At 37.9% G+C, this 22500-nt stretch overlaps 2 protein-coding genes across 3 annotated transcripts in view; one reads left to right on the top strand and one right to left on the bottom strand.

Annotated features, from left to right (window-relative positions):
• LOC106873614 (uncharacterized) overlaps window positions 1–5861 on the bottom strand; it is a 240275-nt gene extending 234414 nt beyond the window's left edge. Inside the window, exon 1 of one of the 2 annotated variants that reach the window (XM_089351414.1) lies at window positions 2518–5861. In XM_089351414.1, the coding sequence (XP_089207540.1) occupies window positions 2518–4987 (2470 nt within the window). In that variant the 5' untranslated portion in view covers window positions 4988–5861. The remainder of the gene's footprint in view (window positions 1–2517) is intronic. The other variant, XM_052967459.2, reaches the window with a different exon arrangement.
• The window catches only part of LOC106871862 (uncharacterized), a 100586-nt gene continuing 83079 nt past the window's right edge, over window positions 4994–22500 (top strand). Inside the window, exons 1-2 of the mRNA XM_089350119.1 lie at window positions 4994–5024; window positions 5310–5509. Of these exons, the coding sequence (XP_089206245.1) occupies window positions 4994–5024; window positions 5310–5509 (231 nt within the window). The remainder of the gene's footprint in view (window positions 5025–5309; window positions 5510–22500) is intronic.

Here is a 22500-nt window from a genome sequence, read left to right as displayed (position 1 = left end):
GGAGAAAAAAAAAAAAAAAAGACCCCTACTCATAGATACAGCCACAGAAAATACACACATATTTACACTCATTCTCTGTCTCTCACACACAAACAGATATACACACACAATCACCCACATGCATAAACAAACACATATTCTCGCACGCACACACATGTACCCATATACATATGCAAATATATATACATATATATATATATATATATATATATATATATATATATATATATATATATATATATATATATATATATATATATATATATATATACACATATATGTACATATATGCATGCATATATATGTACATATATGTGTGTGTGTATATATATATATATATATATATATATATATATATATATATGTATGCACACACACATGCACGCACGCGTGTACACACACACATATATATACATATATGTACATATATATAGGTATATATACATATATATATACATACATATGATACATATATATATATATATATTTATGTATGTATGAATATATGTACGTATAATATAAATAATATATATGCATATATACATACATACATACATACATGTACATACTAACATATATATGTATATACATATGCGTATACTTACATATATGTACATAATTATGTGCGTGTGTAAGCTTGTTCATATATGTATGATTGTATGTACATAATCTATGTTTAAATACATGTGTAAATATATGTATATATAGGTTTAAATGTATGTATATATATATATATATATATATATATATATATATATATATATATATATATATATATATATATTATTTTTCAGAGACTGAGAGAGAGAAAGAGAGAGAAAAGAGAGAGAAAGAGAGAGATGAATTGATAGATAGATAAATAGACATACAGACTGGCAAACAGACAGACATACATACATACAGACAAACAGACAGACAGACAGATAGATAGATAGATAGATAGATAGATAGATAGATAGATAGATAGATAGATAGATAGATAGATAGACAGACAGACAGACAGACAGACAGACAGATAGATAGATAGATAGATAGATAGATAGATAGATAGATAGATAGATAGACAGACAGAGAGTAAGACAGACAGACAGACAGGCAGATATACAGATAGATAGATAGATAGATAGATAGATAGATAGATAGATAGATATGTAGGAGGAAACACTACACGGTCACATACACAGGTAGTCATTTGCACACTCTTATATATTCACATACATATACTTCTATACAGATCGACACAGAAAGTCATAAACGGACCAGATCCTGTATACCCATAGATACATATTAGTAGTACATACCTTGAATTTTGTTATATATATATATATAGATAATTATAATTATCTATCTATCTATCTATCTATATATATATATATATATATATATATATATATATATATATATATGTAAATTGACGTATTTACAAAACAATTCCAGGCTGAAGAATATTTTTTTCTCCACCTTAAATGCACATAACAATTATATAGAGCACTAGTTTTATAATTTTAGAATCTCAAGCTAAACTCAAATGCATGTGTGTGTGTGTGTGTATACATACATACATACATACATGCACACACACACACACACACACACACACACACACATACACACACACACACATATATATATATGTTTATATATGTGTGTGTTTGTAGATATAATACACACACACACACACATATATATACATATATGTTTACAGACACACACATATATACGTATGTCTATCAATTTATGTATATTAATACATGCATATGCATATGTACACATATTGTCTGTGTGTGTTTTATGTGTGTATATTTTGTATATTCATATGTTTTACTTTTATATATCCGGGGCCAAAAGTTTTGAACACAATTCTGAAAATTAGAATATTTATATTAAATGTCCAAAGTGGTATTTGGTCCAAACATTTGGTCTCAAACTGTACATACATACATACATACATGCATATATATATATATATATATATATATATATATATATATATATATATATATATATACACACATATGTATATATGTACATACATACATATTAAATATTTTTGTACGTATGCTCACACACTCACACACTCTCTTGTACATACGTGATCGCACATATAAAGTATGTTTGTGTATAGGCATGTATATGTTTGTGTATGTGTGTATATATATATGTATATTTATTTTCATATAACTATATATAATATATATATATATATATATATATATATATATATATATATATATATATATATATATATATATATATATATATATATATATATACACATATATATTTATATATACATACATATATCAATACATACATACATATATATATATATATATATATATATATATATATATATATATATATATATATATACGTGTGTATGTGTGTATATATATGTGTGTGTGTATGTGTATGTATATATATATACATATACATACTTAGAGTAATCAAAAATATATATTAATCAAACATGCTCTAATATTATTGGTAAGACAAATGCATGAATCATCAACTTACCTGCCTGGAGAGTCTTGGAATCGTACGGTGTATTTGTATCCCAAGAACATTCCTGGTGTAGAAAAGAAGGGTAGGAACGCCCATTTCTATCGACTGAGTTCAAATCCGAAGTACGTCCTGCGCTTGCTCTCATATGACCGGTCGTGACCGACGGATGAGTCGGTGAATTGGTCAAATTAGGTATAACACTGGGCATTGCTACATTGTTGTGGTAGGGATTGATAATACGCTGACCGCTGTTATGTGCGGCCAGTCCCACGTTACCACTGGCGCTGCTTACCACAACGCCACCCGCTCCGGCGGCACCATTTCCTCCACTTCCTAGACCACTTCCTAGACCAACTCCTAAAGATGACATCGCTCCGAAATCTAAGTTTGCAGTCTGTACAGTTGGGTATAGGTATGACAAAGGTAGCAGGGCTGTGTGTTGACTGAGGGTCGGTTGGAGGTGAGGTGGTGTGTGCATCGTGGCCCCGTGTGATTGATGACTGCTTAGTAGTTGTAGGTGAGGGCCTGACAACAGCTGATTCTCAATGCTTTCGTCGGCTGCGGGATGCAGCTCTGTCAGATTAGTTGATGATGGAGAAGATGAAGAGCCAATGTGTCCGACGTTATCCACGGTTGTTACGGACGAAGATGCAACAGAGGATGTGGAAATGGATGATGATGATGATGGCACAACTGCTACTCCAGCCGTTGCTAATGACGATGATGAATTTGACGATGAATTCGACGACGGAGAAGCGGGTGATGATGAAGGTATGAAATGGGCTTGCGAAAGATACGCTGTGGAAACATCGCTGTAGCTGGGGGGTGACATTGACAGGACACCCGCGCCGGTACCGAACACAGGGCCCGGTATGCCATTTAGCCTTATACCCGGTGTAGGGTCGAAGATGTGGTGGTATGGATGAAGTGTACCCGACGACATCGGTTGTGTGTAAAGTGGCGTTAACGGAGTTAAAGTTGTTCCTTCGGTCGTTTGGTTATAGTATGATATCGGACCAGGAACTTGTTTAACTGTTGTCTCAACGCTTTTCAAAATATGGTCAACGTCTTCAGATCGGAGTTTGTCAAAAGAACCGTCATAGAAGTGACCCTGAGGATAGTGGGTATTCTGAAGTAGTGAAGAGACGGGAGACGTCTGTTCTTGAATCACGCTGAACGCATTTGATCGTGTTGGTTGTGGTGGTGGTGGTGGTGGTGGCAATAAGACTGATGATGGTGCTGAATGTGGTGGCGGAAGAGCCGACAGCGAAAGGTGTGAGGGAGGGGAATGGTGTGCGTGGGGAGAGACCCGCTGCGTGTGCTGCAGAGAGAAGACCGACTGTGATGGTGGTGGTGGTGGTGGTGGCGGCGGCGGCGGTGGTGGCGGTGGCGGTGGAGCAGTTGCAGGCTGCGATTGGGAGTCTGGAATAGATAGACCTAGTGGGGATGTTAGGGCGATAGCAGCAGAGTTACTGCGAAAGGGTGAGTTTAGATTTAAAGAGGGGTGGTTGGCAACGGCAGCAGCAGCAGCAGCAGCAGCGGTAACAGCAGTGGTGGTACTGTCGGTAACTCTACTATGCCTGTTATTACTACCACTACCGCTACCACCACTATCTCTGATAATACTACTATTATAGACATTAGTATTTCCTCTCCTAGCATCATCCACACTACCACCATCAGCGCTGCTACGATTCTTCCGATGATGAATATCGCTTCCATCCTCATCGACGCTTCTACCATCATTGTTTACACCGGCACCCCCACCCCCACAATCACCCCCACATCCATTCCTGTCATCACCAGCATCATCATCATCATCATCATCATCAATGTCACCCTCATCGTCGTCATCGTCGTCATCGTCATCGTCGTCACCGCCACTACCCCCACCTCCACCGTCGCCAGCAGTACGAATACCTGTAATGGAATCGTCGTTAGAACGTGATGACCGGCTCTGCGGCATCATCACTAAGTTTTCCGGTCCTTGATTGTGATCGTTATCCACGGTAAACTCCTTAACTTCCCACTCTTTTTCCTGGTGAGAATGCGGGGGTGTTGGCTGGTTATGTCCATATTGTTCCGAAGAAGTGCCGCCGTCCTTATTCGAGGGCGGAGAAACAGAAGATCGCGGTGACGAAGGAATTTCGGAACGGTTGGCGAAAGAGAAAGGCAATAACGTGTTAGACAGCCGAGAAGACGAGGGTTTCGTCACAATGACACTTCCGCCGGAGCCTTGAGTCGAAGACAAATGTATCTGTACCGAGGACACCGCTGCTTCCCCAGCCACCACGGGTGACGAAGAAGATGGAGAAGATGGTGATGAATTCGGCGAAGACAGCCCTGACGGTGGTGGTGGTGGTGGTGGTGGTCCTGGATGTGGTTGTTGTTGTTGGTGGTGGTGGTGTTGAGGTGTTGTTGGTGGTGGTGGTGTTTGTGAAGTGGACTGCAGAAATGTGAGGGCGTTGTTCCTGCTGGACATCGATAAATGCTTGTTGTACTCCGAATACAAGTTGACTGCGCCTCGCACCGATATCGAGTCACATTATCATAGTTCTACTGTCAGACAGACCACCTGGCGGCTGCACCTTTCCCCACCAACGACAACTCTCACCGACACGAAAGAAAAAAAAAAGAAAAAAAGAAACCACTCAGCTATGCTTTTTTCAAAGTTTGTCACCTTCGTCACTATCACTGTGATTACGTTGTTATTACTGTAGTTATTGTTGGTGGTGTTGTTGTTGTTGTTGTTGTGACTGCTGCTGCTGTTGTTTTAGTCACCGCCGCCGCCGTCGTCATTATAGTTGCTGCTGTTGTCGATGTTCTCGCTGTTTGTCTTTCTTGTACCCCCACCCCTCACCCCCACCCCCCATCACCGTTGTCATTGTCGTCATCGTCCATAGCAACACAGTCGATTTTCTTTTTCTTTTTCTTTTATATTATTTTTTTTTCTAATTGCTTAACTGGAGAGGACAATTTCACTGTATTACTTTCGAGTAAAGAGGTAAGAATATATTTAATAACTTCGCTCACCCAATATGCGGTTTCGATTTACGCTTGAAACCATTTCTCATTAGTTACACCCCGTCACTAATTAATGAATGTTCTTAGTTCACGGTTTTTTCCCCCCACCTTTCCTTTAATGTGTGGAAATTCTTTTTTCTTCTCGTAATGATAATAATTCTTTCTACTATAAGGCACAGGGTCTGAAATTCCGCGGGAGGTGGCTAGTCGATTTTATCGATCCCAGTACTTGATTGGTACTTAGTTTATCGAACCCGAAAGACCTCGGCGGCATGTGAAATCAGAACGTAAAGCCGAACGAAATGCCGCTAACCATTTTGTTCGCTGTGCTAACGATTCTGCCAGCTCGCCGCCCTCCTTGTAATAATAATAATAATAATAATGATAATATTAATAATTCTTTCTAGTAAAGGCACAGTGCCTGATATTTTTTGGAGGTGGAGGAAGAGGATAATCAAATTTCCATCGACCTGTATTTTATTTGATCAACTCAGAAAATATAAAAAAGCAAAGTTTAACTTGGTGGGATTTGAACGCAGAACGTAAAGAACCAGTAGAAAAAGCCACTAAACATTTTTTCCCGACGCTCTAACGATTCAGCCACCTCGCTTTCAAATTACTTTGGGATCAACTTCACCCACCTTCGGGGTCAACAACAACGTGGTGCTAGTCAGATACAGGTAAATATAATCAACTAACTAACCCCTCCACCAAAATTTCAGGCCCTGTCCCAATATTGTTGTTGATGATGATGTTGTTGATGATGATGTTGTTGATGATGATAGTATTGGTAGTGGTGGCTGTGGTGATGATGATGATGATGATGATGATGACGTTGATGGTAGCGGTGGTAGTAGTGGTAGAATTTTCTACTCTTATTATTGTTATTGGTAGAGTGGTACATTGCCGAATATATATATAGCGACAAACTAATGTCGTGTACTATTTTTTTACGTATCTTTATGTTCCGAGTTCAAATCCCGCTGAAATAAACTTAACTGCCAGTCATTCTAGGGCTGCTAAAATATGTAAGCGTTGAGTAACAGACAGAGAGTAGTAGTAGTTGCTATAGTTTTGCTTAAATATAGTGACGTTGTTAATGTTGATGTTTTTGTTGTTCGTAAGATAGAAAACAATAAAGATTACCAGTCAATGAAGCGAGCTGGTTGAGTCGATAGAGCGTTATGTTAGATTGCTTCATTTCATGCGTTCCAGTTCTTTACTCGCGGATGTTCGAATCCTGCTAAAGCCGGCTTCGTATATTTTGTCCATTTCAGGGGTTGAAAACATAAAGTATGAGACCAAAAGCAATGTGTGGATCTCTAAGACCGAAGGGAATTCCTTGAAGCATGTGTTCCGGCACATTGCTTTCTTGTTTCGAATTGCTCGTCCGATAACCGTTTTTTTTCGTAGCAAGGACATGGGCTCTTTCGGACTCGCATCAGCGGTTATAGTCCTTCAAAGCCAAATTTGAACGACATCTCGTTCGAATTAATAATACATAAATTGAAATACAGATCCCGACAGATTTGGCTGTGTCGCACCAAAATTATTTCTGTTATTATTCACTTACTCCCCTCTATTTTGTGATTTTAAATCCGGTCAACATCAACTTAACCTTTAATCCTTCTGGTCCGAGAAAATTGTATTGACGTCGATATAATCAGCTATAACCCCTAAACGTATAATATCGCGGCTATGTTACAGAGCAGTACTTTATAATATAATATTATTGTTTGTCACGATATCTGTCCATGTGTTACGCTTTCACTACATCATTCACTATGGGACAAAATCTTCTATATAAGCGGATGGCCAACAATTTTGAGGGTAGAGATTGGTTAATGACGTCGGTCCCTGTTCTTGACAGGTACTTTATTTCATCAGTAACCCCAAAGTGATAAAAGGTGAAATTGGTTTCTGTAGGAATTGAGTTTAGAACGAAAAGTCGAAAAGTACAACTGGAACAAATACCGTACGGCATCTTGCCTGACTCTCTAACGATTATGATAAGTCTGCACCCTTGACATCTTTAACATAATGAAATAATTTGCAGTGTTACGCTTTAGGAAAACTTATCTATGGGAGGAAATGGAGGACGAAACAAAACCAGTCCGAGTGATATGCTTTAAAAAGCTTTACTGACCAAAATTGAACCCGTAATTGAACTCGGTAACGTAATTTATGCATCAAAAATAGAAATAAGAACATTTATAGTGTGGAATTTTATTATCATTAGGGCGGTGAGCTGGCAGAATCGTTAACACGATGTACGGAATGCTTAGCGATATTTCGCCCGTCACTACGTTCTGAGTTTAAATTCCGCCGAGTTCGACTTTGCCTTTCAACCGGGGTTGATAAATTAAGTACCACTTGGATACTAACCCCCTTCCCCAAAATGTCAGGTCACGTGCCTATTGTAGAAAGGATTACTGTTAAGGCGGTGAGCTGGCAGAATTGTTAGCGCCCCGGGCAAAGCGTAGGTTAAGCCAATCTATGACCAACAGTGATCATCCTGGCTTTCCAGGCAATAGATCAGGGACCACATTTTGTAATTTGCCTTATCCGTACATAAAACAAATTGTGTGTGACTTAGGGGAGATTTGGTCACTATTTCTAGCAGCTAAAGACGCTCTACTTTAGCTCAGGTGCAACATATTTTTGCTCAACCTCAAATAGAATAAATCTAATGGAGCAGACTAAGGTATTCCAATCTAATTTGTTTTGCGCTGGCATGACTGTGTAACTCAGAAGCACACTTTGCAACTATGTGGTTTTGGGTTCAGTCCCACTGCTCAGTACCTTAGACAAGTGTCTTTTACTATATGCCCGAACCGACGAATACCGTGTGAGGGAACTTGGTTGGCGGAAACCGTATGGAAGCCCGTCGTATGTACATGTATAGGTGTTTCTGTGTCAGTGTTTGTCACTATACTTCCCTTGTTTGACAACCGGTGTTGGTTTGTTTACACCTCCGCAAACTGGCAGTTCGTCAAAAAGCATCGATAGAATAAGTACCAAATTATAAACAAAACAACCCCTCTACGCAAAAAAAAAAAAAAGAAGCAAACTAAAACAGTGGGTGGATTTGTTGGAGCAAAACCTTTCAAGATGGTGCCCCAGCATGGCCGCAGTCTAATTACAGAAACAAATAAAAGATAAAAGATGCAAGTACACCGAAAGATTATCCAGTATAGCCTTTCCTCCTACAGTGACCTTTGGCAACTATTTCTTGCATTATCCATTGTATCTGTTTCAGATGTCAAGGGTACTAATAAAAGGAGCATTGGCTGCTATTTCTAGTAAGGTGAGCAATGTCGTAGAGTCACCTTCCCTTCGCTTATAATCGCTGTTGTTGTTATTATTCATATGAGCGCTATGTTTGTGTGACTGTATAAGAGTTATTATTTTTGTCGTTAATATTGTTTTTCTTAACAAGAATTCCTTGTGAGGTTAGATATCAAAGAATGTTTCGTAAATATTCATATATATATATATATATATATATATGTGTGTGTGTGTGTGTGTGTGTGTGTGTGCGTATATGTGTGTGTGTGTGTGTGTATACGCGTGTGTGTGTGTGTATTTATTTGCGTGTATGTATACGTATGTATGTACGTGTATATTTAAGCCAAATATAGTTGGACCTGGAAGAGAATATTGGACATATTAGTCTTGCTTTCATGCCAAATACCTGAATCAGAACTTGTTTTCCCCCCTACGTACAAAACCTTGCACATACATAAACACAGACACAGATACACACACACAGACACAAATACACACACAAACACACACACACACACACACACACACATGCACAAAACCATGTACATACATAAGCACATACACATTTACACACACATATGTTTATATATATATATATATATATATATATATATATATATATATATATATATATATATATATATATATACATATATATATATGAATATATATATATGTGCACACACACGTATATAGATAGATAGATAGATAGATAGATAGATAGATAGATAGATAGATAGATAAATATATAGATAGATAGATAAATAAAAAGGGAGAAGGAGAAGGAGAGGTGGGGAAAGGATGAGAAAAAGAGAGAGATAGTTCTAAATACTGAATTGATATGCAAACAACATATGTTAAATTTATGCTTTTCTATGTTTTACTGTTCTAAATGTCTGTGCGGACAAATATAGATATATAGGTGTGTGACTTCACATGCAGACACAAGCAGTTAAGAGTACACGTGTTCTCCCACTTACACACCAAATTCAAAGAGGTTTAATTGACCAAACATATAAATTCTTAACGTCGAAACTGACGAAGATCCATTAAAGAACAGCATACATGCATTTAATGTCTAATATAGAAAGACATCTAAATACGATATTTACGAAGACAAATAACATCGCACATCAGAATATAAATGAATGGATGAACTCCTGGAGCTTTTAATGCAGAATTGAATAACGATGTTATAAGCATCAGTAGAAACTAGAAACAGGCCCAAAGATGGGATCCGAATCACTTAACTATAATTTGCAGGGCAATATTAATGCTTTTACAGTTATAAATCAATCTCTGATACATGTTCATCTCTTCACAGGGCGTGGCTGTGTGATAATAACCTTACTTCCCAATCACATGGTTCCGGTTTCATTCCCACTGCGTGGATTTGATAGACGGAAACTGAAAAAAGCCCGTATATATATATATATATATATATATGTATGTATATATAAATATACATATACATATATGTGTGTGTGCGTGCGTGCAAGCGTTTGTGTGTGTGAGTGTGTGTATGTGCGTGTGTATGTGTGTGTATCTTTGTTTTAATGTCTGTGTTTGTCTTCTACCACCGCTTGATAACCGCTGTCGGTGTGTTTAAGTCCCGGGGGATAAAAAAACAAAAACTGGTAGAATAAGTTTCAGGCTTTAAAAATACAAATATTGGGCTCGATTTGTTCAACAGTAAACTTTCAAAGTGGTGCTCCAGCATGGCCATTGTCTAATGATTGAAACAGTTAAAAGAATGAAAGAATTCATGTCTTTACAGTTAACATTTATAAATACTGATTTCAAATTTTGGCATAAGGCAGTAACCTCGGGGAAGTGGGGAAGTCGTCCACATCAACCTCAATGCTCAACTGGTACTTATTTTATCGACTCCGAAAGGATGAAAGGTAAAGTCGACCTTGCCGGCATTTGAACTCAGAACGTAGACTCGGACAAGATGCTGCTAAACATGTTGACCATTTATAAATATTAAAACTCACATTCAGTTCATAATATCAATTACTGTAAGCTTCTAGCTAACACTCGACCAATAGGTAAGTGTCCTCTGTTCTCAGCATGTTGAATGTCAAGCATCTCCATCTAAGATCTATGATTTACTTATTTCTTTATTGCCCACAAGGGGCTAAGCATAGAGGGGACAAACAAGGACAGACTAAGAGATTAAGTCGATTAACATCGACCCCAGTGCGTAACTGGTACTTAATTTATCGACCCCGAAAGGATGAAAGGCAAAGTCAACTTCGGCGGAATTTGAACTCAGAACGTAACGGCAGACGAAATACCGATAAGCTATTCGCCCGGCGTGCTAACGTTTCTGCCAGCTCGGCGCCTTACAGATCTATGATTTACAACGAGAGCAATCATGCATATGGTGGGAGCTGTTCGTTTCCACGTGGGCTGGCTATAATCTGTATTCTGTCAAGAGAGCATCCTAGGTGCATCACATGTCTTGCTGTCACGCCTTTGGAGTCATGATCCATATTGTATGTTCTGGCTCACCTGCTATTCGAGTCCTTCATGCACTTAAGGTTTAATGTCCCCTGTACAGTAATCCTTCCGAGTTTGCTGAAACCCATTTTTCTCGCTGTTCGAAATGAAGTACCGTGCTGCAGCCATCTGTGAGCGCTACTGGCTCCTGAGAGCCATAGTTGAGAGCTGTGATGCGGTCGGAGACCCCACGCCCCTGTTCGCATCTTAAGATATGCGGGTGGCTGGTTTTCAAAGGAACTATTACTTACACACTGTATCAAACATTATCTTTTTAACTCTATATAAGTGGAATTTGAAGGTTTATTGCTTTTAATATCAAAACCGTAGTATTCATTTTAATATTAAAACCGGCGAGCTGGCAGAGTCGTTAGCAAATCAAGCAAGATGCTTAGCGGAATTTCGTCCATCCTTACGATCTGAGTTCAAATTCTGCGAAGGTCGATTTGCCCTTCATTCTTTCAGGATCGGTAAATTGCATACCAGTTGAGCACTGGGGGTCGATGAAATTGACTTAGCTCCTCCCCGGAACTTGCTGGTCTTAAACCAAAATTTAAAATCAATATCAAAACCACCCTAAGGCGGCGGCAAGCTGGCTGTGTGGTTCGAACGCCGGGAAAAATGCTTAGAGGAATTTCGTCCGTCCTTACAATCTGAGTTCAAATTCCACCAAGGTCGACTTTACTTTTGATCCTTTCGGGGTCAATAAAATTTGAAATCAATATTAAAACCGCCCAAGATTGCCCCAAATCCATAATACAAATTTCCCGGTGTAAAACGATCCAAATTAAAACCTTCCATCAAAATTTCATGTCAACCTATGTTCCAAACTTCAGTTAAATTACAGCAAAATCGTTTGATTGAATTTTTCTTTATTTTCAAAATCGACTGAGATAAAGGCAATATTTTCAACAGAAATATAACAAAAGCGTTATAACACCAACTGTTTTGAGAATTTGATTATTTAAATACAACCTTAAACGGTTATTTTTTCTTTAAAATGTTTTGTATTCGTTTTCTGAATTTTTGGCAAATAAAGAATTCAGCAGCAGCAGCAGCAGCAGTAGTGGTAGTAGTAGTAGCAGTAGGAGTAGCAGCTGCAACAGTAGTAATAGCAGTAAGAGGAGGAGGAGGAGGAACAGGAAGAGAAGTGGCAGCAGCAGCAACAACAACAGCAGCGACCGCAGCAGCAGCAACATCAATTGTAGCTACTGGTGTGTTGGTGCTGGTGAGTTCAGTGACAACCAATTTGACATATACATATAGAATGAATGACCTACACACACGTATTTATGACAAATGATGCCGCGTTGTTATTGGTAACGCAATGCCAACACCACGTCCTTCACCCCCATCCAACTAACACCTAAGTATGATGTTTCCTAGCAACATAAACCGCATTAGCAGCAGCAGCAATTGTAAGAACATTAATAAGGACAATATAATAATTTTTACAAGCTACTACCTCAATGTGGTCATTCTGCTTGGTAGAAATTACAGCTAAATTTCCTTCTGTCGTCTTTAAAAAAACAAGGTCACTAGTTGATGTAGTCCTTGATACACAATGTCTGCGGCCTGATTATTGGATTAGGATTGATTTGAAGTCTAAGTTAGGACAACAGCGGTAACATCATAGCCTCAAGATCGTCTCTGCGAAAACCTCGTGTGAGCATTTACGTGGTCGCTAGATCAGCTAGGAATAGCAAACGAATCTCCATCAAACCCTAACCCTAATCATAATCATAACCCAGCATCTCAGAAAAAGGAACATTGGATAATTTGGTACTGTGTTCTTTGGATACAGAGATAAAAAAAAAAGAAAACAGAACGGGATGGTCGTGGCTGGAATACCTTCGAATATCTGTTTGTCTGTTCTGTTAGTGCTGACCTGTGGCTAAACAAAAGAAGAGAAAAACATTAGCAGGCATGGCTCTATGGTTAAGAAATGCATGTTCAGTCCTACTGTGTGGCACCTTGAGCAAGTATCTCCTCTTCAAGTCCCAGGTGAACCAATGCCTTGTGAATGAGTTTGATAGCTGGAAACTGAAAGAAGCCCATCGTACATATATGTGTGTGTGTATATATATATATATATATATATATGTACATATGAGTGTATGTGTGCGTACTTGCTGCTGCTTGACAACCGTTCAAAGTGGTTTTCCAGCATGACCGGAATCCAATTATTAAAACCACCAGAAGGAATTTGTTACAAATAGGAATCAAAATTCATATCTATGAATATTAAAACAACAAAAGGACACGTTGATCAATATAAAATAATATCTCAGATGTAATATCTTTTGTCATAGGTCTACTAGTGGAGAGCTGACCCAGGGTTAAGCAATAACAACAATAACAACCAACAACGCATGTTCTATGCAGTAGTATTGTTAGAGCGCTACAGAATTTAACAGTCATCAATCTCAGAAGGATCAGAGGCAAAGTAGAGTACAGTTATATGAAATCAGAATATATAGGAATGTAAATCAAACATAGTAAAGGCTTTGTTGGATGCTCTTCCGATTGTGTTAATGCATCTGCTATAAACAACTTAATTGCCAGGAGAGAGACACATCATTGAGACTAAGCATCGCATCTGTCATGGCACCGTCAATAAAACTTACAACAAACCAATGATAACTAATCGGAAAAAAACCGCGTCTTGATTCAGCCAGATTTTCTTTTTCTGTGTTCCTTGGAAACAAATCTGCTAGAAACAACAACTAAATACCCTTCAAGTCACATTCTACTTATCTTAAAAAGGAAGGAATTTGCTCATTGGATAATGTGATTTTCAAGTCCATGCTGTCTGAAAGGAAGTTAGGTTTATCGCGGCTTCAATACATTTCATAAAATAGTTTGCTCAAACTAAACAGGATTGAAGAACATCCATAGACTGTACCAGATCATTATTTGGGTTTTAGTTAGAAATGGCAGTCAAATTTGCTTAATTGAGGTCATGAGGTTAAACCACAACATCAAAAATATCAACGATATCATCTACAACAATAATAACAAGCATTATAAACGGATAATGTAGTGTTAGGTACACTCTTTTACTCTTTTACTCTTTTACTCTTTTACTCTTTTACTCTTTTACTTGTTTCAGTCATTTGACTGTGGCCATGCTGGAGCATCGCCTTTAGTCGAGCAAATCGACCCCAAGACTTATTCTTTGTAAGCCTAGTACTTATTCTATCGGTGTCTTTTCCGAACCGCTAAGTTACGGGGACGTAAACACACCAGCATCAGTTGTCAAGCGATGGTGGGGGTACAAACACAGACACACAAACATATGCACACACATACACACCTATAAACATATATGCAACGGGCTTTTAGTTTCCGTCTACCAAATCCACTCACAAGGCTTTGTTTGGCCCGAGGCTATAGTAGAAGACACCTGCCCAAGGTGCCACGCAGTGGGACTGAACCCGGAACCATGTGGTTGGTAAGCAAGCTACTTACCACACAGCCATTCCTACACTATGTATCAAAAAAAAAGAGAAAGAGAGGTGGCCACAGTTGGGATTGTGAAAGGTGATCTTAGGTGTACTCAGTCAAGGCTAATCAGGCTCTAAATAAATAAAATGACGTCAGCGGTAATATGCTGAAGACTACCAGAGATTTAAATGTTCTTAATATTTATTAAAAACAGAAAAAGTTTTCATGTTCGCTATAAAAGTTCAGGAAGATACAAGTGAGAAAGGGAACTGTTGATCAATAAAATGAGGTTTCAACACACACATAAACCCATCTAACCCCCCTCCCCCAAACACATAAAACATTCACCCATAATTATACCTATGCGCATACTCACACACACACACACACACACACACACACATACACACACACATTTTGCACACAGTCTCTAACTCACACAGACTTCCACCATCTTCTGTGGTGCATTGTGACCATTGTCTATTTGTACATCAGGTTCACGGATTGTGACTCGTCTGCTCGCACGCATAACTTCGTCCACTCGCTAACGATTCGATTGGTCTCAACTGATGGTATCCCACTACGTGATTTGTCTTCAATGCTCGTTTCCCCTTCTTTAAACCTCTTTATCCATCTGTACACAATGCTTTTGTCATTGATTTCATCACCACTAACAACTTGTAGCTTTTTGCTGATGTCAAAGTAGCTTGCAATTCTCTATTGCCAAGAACTCCATGTCAGCGTAGAACGCTATATTTGCCTGCAATGGAAGTTAAGAAGAAAGTTTATTAAACAGTAAAAGTTATTCTACCAGTGTGTGCAATGTGAACGACCTCCGTCAGTTAAAAGAGAAAGTTATAATATACCCTTGCATTACTTTTGTATATTTTCTTGTAAACATTTCATAGCATTTTTGTGTTTTTTGTAGTTTGATCCTTTGTTACTTTTGAGAAATGTAGATAAAGAGTAAAACTAGATTTTTCGCTAAAAATAATTGAGAATTTTCTTTACACAATAAATTAAGTGTGTGTGTGTGTGTGTGTGTGTAAATTATATCGTATAAGCAATAAGCTAAGAATAAATTTTAGTTGTGCAACATCTCATCTTATTTGCATATGTAGACTCACTCACACACTCACACACGTAAATACGCACATACGAATACGCACATACTTGTATGGAGCTGAAGACGATGTTTCCTGAGGCTAAATAACAGTAACATTCGTCCTAAACTAGGACTACCACGTTATGTTGGTAAATAATCTTTACTCTAGAATACTGTTACTGAATGTCTTTCGTTGAAAGATTTACAAATAGAAATTTTCTATTTCACACACACACACACACACACACACACACACACACACACACACACAAGCGCGCATACACACACAAACACACACACACACACACACAAGTGCGCACACACACACACATATACATATATATGTTATAATATATTTATCTAGGCATATTTGCATGTATCTATGTTTGTTCGTGTGTGTGCCTAGGGACGCTTATCTTAATTATGTTGAAATGTATCAGACTCGAAATATTTTCAGTACAAAGTTGTATTGAGCACTCTTGTGTTTTACTACAACAAAGATAAACAAATGCTCTACCACACCTTCAATAGACCCACCACCCCACCCCACCCCACCCACACACACACATACAAGGGCATGCTGAAAAGTTCACAACTTTAGGTTATCGCAAAAGCTCTAATTGGACACTCAGCCTTCCGAGTTTTTTACAACCTTCCGAGTTCTTAGAAAAACCGAAGGGCCGCTGCAATTTGTGTGTGATCTGAGAGGAGAATATGTTGAATAAAATCATAATTGACTGCACCAACCCTGTATTTTCTTTTACCCACTGGCAGGAACATTTTAGGGGAGAATTCACAAAAACAAAAACAAAAGCCAAAGAGAGCTTCGCCTACATATATCTATATATATATATATAGGCGCAAGAGTGGTTGTGAGGTAACCAGCTTAATTACCAACTTCACTGTGTGACACCTTGGATAAGTGTCTTTTATTATAGCCGCGGGCTGACCAAAGCCTTGTGAGTGGATTTGGTAGACGGAAACTGAAAGAAGCCCGTCCGTATATATATATATATATATATATATATATATATATATATATATATATATATGTGTGTGTGTATGTGTGGTTCGGCAATAGAGGCCGATAGAATAAGTACTAGGCTTACAAAAAATAAGGCCAGGGGTCGATTTGCTCGACTAAAGGTAGTGCTCCAGCATGGTCGCAGTCAAAGGACTGGAACAAGTAAAAAAATAAAAGAATATGTATATATACATATATACCTTTTGTACGTATTCCTCAGTATATGTTTTTACTCAATGTACCATAATGCTGGTATTTCGCCAAGCTATTATTATATAATCTTAGACATTAAAAGCAACGTTATCAGAATCAGTTTACAACTTTTAAAAACATTAGCGACAACAGATTTGCGTTAGTTTAACAATTTCTAATTACGGTGTCGGAATTTAGTATTCGTGACTTTTACTATTATCATTATTATTAAAAGAAATCAATATTTCGTTTTTGTATTTTGGTGTGCAATATTCCTGATGTCAACTCGTGTGTTGAAACAGATTTTATGATATCTCGGGAGGGTTATCATGCCAATGGAAAACACACGCACTGGTTCTATTTCACTTCTTTTATTACTATTAGTCAATTTAGGGCAGCAACCTGGCAGAATCGGGTAACATTTTTGGCGGTATTTTCTCCGGCTCTTTACGTCCCAAGTTCAAATCTCGCAGATTTCTACTCTACCTTCATTCCTCTCGAGATCGTCAAAATACGTACCAGTAGATCACCTGGGTCGATTTAATTGACTTAATCCCTCTTCAAAAACTACTGGCCTTTTGGTAAAATTTGAGTCAATTATAAGTAGTCAAATTCTAAACCATCTACCCAATTAACCAATCGAATCTTTAATGAAGCGCCCAATCAATCAATCAATCAGTCAGCTAGATTTGTCAATAACCTCATCAATAACATGCCTTCTGTACTCCAGGTCTGTTTCAGATCTGTCTATGATGAAGTCATTGCTGAGGTCGTGGATGGCGACGAGAGGACTTCGACAAACTTGGTTGATCGATTGACCAAACGATTAACCAAACTTACGGTCTGAGTTCAAATTCCGCCCAGGTCGACTTTGCCTTTTATCCTTTCTGGGTCGATAAAATAAGTACCAGTTGGACGCTAGGGTCGATGCAATTGGCTTTCTCCCTCACCTGAATTTGCTGGCCTTATATCTAAATTTGAAACCACTATTGGCATAATAAGCCTCACATGATACAACGAAATCATTATTACTAGAATAATAGCTAGGATTATTGAGGCTTGTACATTAAAAGATAAACATATTCTATTTGCACACAGAACCTAACAATTTTCAAGGGAGATAAACAATAACTAAAGCTGTTACTTTAACCACTTAGATCTACAGATAATTAGATATTTATCGACCTTGGTGACAGGAGGCATGAAGAGTAACTTGAGCTGGTCAGAAACTGGGCTTCGAAACCGGATGTCAATAAATTAATATTTCCGTGTTTCACAAGCAAGGAAAGCTCAAAGTTGTCGCCCGATCTGCTTGAAATAAAAGCAAATCTCCTTCAAATCATACTTTAGTGTCCCACATTCGTGAAAAAAAAAAAAAAGAAAAAGGTGGGACGGGAAGAACGGACACAATACACAAAATGTAATGATATAACATTCGTTTCTACTCTAAGAACAACGCCTGAAATTTTGGTGGGAAGGGACCAGTCAATTAGATCGACCTCAGTATGCAACTGGCATTTAATTCATCGACCCCGAAGAGTAAAGTTGACCTCGGCGGAATTTGAACTCACAACGTAAAGACAACCGAAATACCGCTAAACATTTCACCTGGCGTGCTAACCGTTTCTGCCAGATCGCCGCCTTCTCATACATTTGAATATTAAAACAAAGATGTGATAATTATTTCCATTGACACGCTTTGAATCGTAAGTTTGAACAGCAAATAGCTGTATTAAATCTTGCTAATTTTAAATCATGCTTGCATAAATGTATATAGATGTAAGATCTTTTTTAAAACGGGGGCCACATTTTTCATTAACGAAACACTTTGAAACTTGGAACACTGGTAGAATGTGTCATATAAAACATCTTTTTCTCTTAGTCTTCTTAAAAAAAAAAGAAATCCATAAGTTATTCCATGTTAAAGTTGTCGTATTTCTGTAATTTCAACCAATCACTGACGTCCATTCAGCCGATATACATTAAGTGCCAACTACATAAACAAACGATTCTGAAAAAATTAACCCTAACCCTAACTCTAACCCTAACCGTAGGGTTAGGGTTAGGGTTAAAGCAAATTTAAAATGAAAAAAAGCAAATAAAACGAAGGTATGGAGATTAAATACGCTTTACATCGCTTAATCAGCCAAAGGAGTAAATATAAACAACTGAATACTTGTCAGTGATTGGTTGAAATGATCGAAATAAGACAATTTTTTACATGAAATAAATTCGAATACAAAAATATTTTTCTGTTCTATAACACAAAATAGATAAGTATACGAAGTTTGAAAGTCTTTCCGTACCAAAAACACTACGTAAAACATTAATGAAAAATGTGGCCCCCGTTTTAAAATAGATCCTAGATGTATGTACTCATGTTTCTCTACGTGTATATATATAAATATATATATATATATAATGTGTATGTATTTTTATGTATATGTATATATATAAATAAATATTCTGTTGTGTCTGGAGAGAGCCATTCTCTTTTGGTGCCTTATAATTTAACACACTCACCGGTAAAAAAAAAAATTAATAAATAAAAAAATAATTAAAGAATAAAAAAATAAAAAAAATAAAAAATAAATAAGTGGAAATGTTACCGGTGAGTGTGTTAAATTATAAGGTACCAAAAGAGAATGATTCTCCCCAAACACAACAGAATATGCTTAAACACACGAACTCAAATAAAAAATCTTGCAAACCAAATCCAAAAACGAAATATAAATAAGTAAATATATATATATAACAATTGCAGCGTGGAAGGTGTTTATAAGCCATTTAAAATAGCACACAAAAGCCGTTAGATTCACTTCAACATTTAAATTTAATTTGTCAAAATATTTTCATCGCTTTGAAACCGCGACCTGTTCACTGACAAAATTCTGTGAACATGTCGCGGTCTCAAAGCGATGAAATGTACTGTGGGAAGTCCTGCATACACTTGGTTGTCCTGAAAAGTGCCATTGCTTTGGTTCGGTCTTTTCATGAAGGTAAAGTAAATGTCAGAGGTAAAATGTCGGAGCCCATCACAATAAAAAATGGAGTGAAACGGGGATATTCTAGCACCAACCCTATTTGCCATATATTTTGCGATGGTTTTCTGTATTGCGTCCAGAAATTACAGATATGGTGTTTACATCCATAATCGAACCTCCAGCAGCATATTTAATATCAGGCGCTTCGCTGCAAAAACAAAGGTATTTACCTCTATCATAAGAGACCTTTTGTATGGAAATGATTGTGATCTAGTAGCGCACACAGAGATTGACATGCAACACATTTTGTATGCATTCTCTGATGCTTGCACTGCCGTAGGATTGACAGTCAGTCTCAAGAAAACTGTTGTCATATATCAACCTGCCCCTGGTAAGCAGTATAGTGAACCAAATATCTATGTGTATGGCTAACGACTTGGTATGGTTGATCAGTTTGTCTACCATGGAAGCACTGTTAATAGATATTGCAATTTGGATACAGAATTAGGAAAGCAAGCGATGCTTTCGGAAAGCTAACAAGGCACCTGAGGAGTCGGCGAGACATATGCAGGAAGACAAAGATAAAAGGATACAAGACGTGTGTGCTCTCTTCTCTTCTTTATGTTTGCGAGACCTGGGTCACATATCGATATCACCTTAAACAGCTGAAACGTTTCCATCAGATGTGTCTCAGACGGATCTATGGCATTAATTGGGAAGACCGCATCAGCGATCTTGAGATATTGGAAGGCTCTCGGTGTGAAAGTATAGAAGCTATTGTGTCGAGGCAAAGGCTCAAATGGAGTGGTCATCTGGTCAGGATGAGAGTATCAAGGGTGCTAAAACAACTCTTTTATAGAGAGCTAGCTAAAGGAGGTATAAAGACTTGCTGATGGCTTCCTTGAAAGATGCTAGCGTCTCTCCTGACACATGGGGGTGGGGCATAGCTATTGACCGTAGCAGGTGGAGAAGGATTGTGCATGAAGGGACAGCTACTTCTGAGAAATCTCGAGTTGCGCATGAGAAAGTAAGGAGGGATGTCAGGAAGGGCATCGCTGTTGCACTTCCAGACAGTAAGGGTCTTCCTATGACGATGACATGCAGTGTCTGTGCAAGACCCTCCCTCAGTAAAGCTGGACTCATGTGTCATCTTCGTAGTCATAAAGCGAGACCGATGATTGACTACCAGGCCGCTGGTGGTGGTGCTACACACCATACTAATCATATCTGTCGGGCATGTGGAAGGGAGTGTGATTCGGCGGGAGGACTTAAACAACATGCAAAGGTACATGAAGCCCAATTACAATTACAGCCGGTTATTGCCAGTAAAGGTTTTAGATGCCGATTCTGTCCAAGACTTTGTAGATCTTTAGCTGGGCTAAAAAGTCACATTCGATCACAGCACCGTTAACAGTTAAGCCTCGTGCAATGGCCATACTCGATAACGAGGAGCCAGCCATCACGTGTATGATGTATGTATGTATGTTTGTATGTATGTGTGGATGAATATAAGCATGTATGTGTGTATGTGCGTGTGTATAGTCCTTTTCTTTTCAGTTCCTTTTTTAATGGGTTAATATTTAATGAGAGAGAGAGTGTGTGTGTGTGTGTGTGTGTGTGTGTGTGTGTGTGTGTTTGAATGAATAATTGCTTGTGCGTATGTATGTGTGAACTAGCAAGCAGTGTACGGCTTCGGCCTCGACCTAACTAATAAAGATATTTTATCTTCTCTCTAGATCTACCGAAACTTAATTCCACACGAGATACTGATTATATACATGTATTAGAGATGAAGCCATTCGTGTTTATCATAATCCACTGAAACTGCTAGCAATGTGCTCTAATTGGGTGCATAAAATATATAGGCCTGTGTATGTGTGTATTTTGTGACCACTGATGGAATTCCACTCGTACTGGCAACATATTACAGTATAATTTCTGGGAAACTAGACGGTGTTTATATTATCCGCTGGCAGAAATATCCATCCATCCATCTATCTATCTATCTATCTATCTATCTGCCTGTCTGCAAGCGTGTATGTGTGTATGTATGTATATATGTATGTATGCATGCATGTGCGCATGTATATATATATATATATATATATATATATATATATATACATACATGCGCACATACATACATACATATCGATAGATAGATAGATAGATAGAGACAGGTAGATATGTGGCATTGTCAGTCAGTCTGTAAGCCTGCCTATTTGACTTTCTGTCTGTCTGTCTGTCTGTCTGTCTGTCTGAATGTTTGCATGTATGCCTGTATGTCTGCCTGTCTATCTGCCTGCCTTTGACTATCTATCTGTCTTTCTCTCTAATTTTCTGCAAGTGTTTATATGTATCAATCTCAACATATATATATGTATACATATATATATATATATATATATTGTTGTACTTGGGGATGG

Source organism: Octopus bimaculoides, chromosome 4, assembly GCF_046866305.1.
Source record: "Octopus bimaculoides isolate indiv1 chromosome 4, ASM4686630v1, whole genome shotgun sequence".
NCBI lineage: Eukaryota > Metazoa > Mollusca > Cephalopoda > Octopoda > Octopodidae > Octopus > Octopus bimaculoides.
Note: the sequence above shows the minus strand (reverse complement) of the source record. Positions and strands in the feature narration are given on the sequence as shown.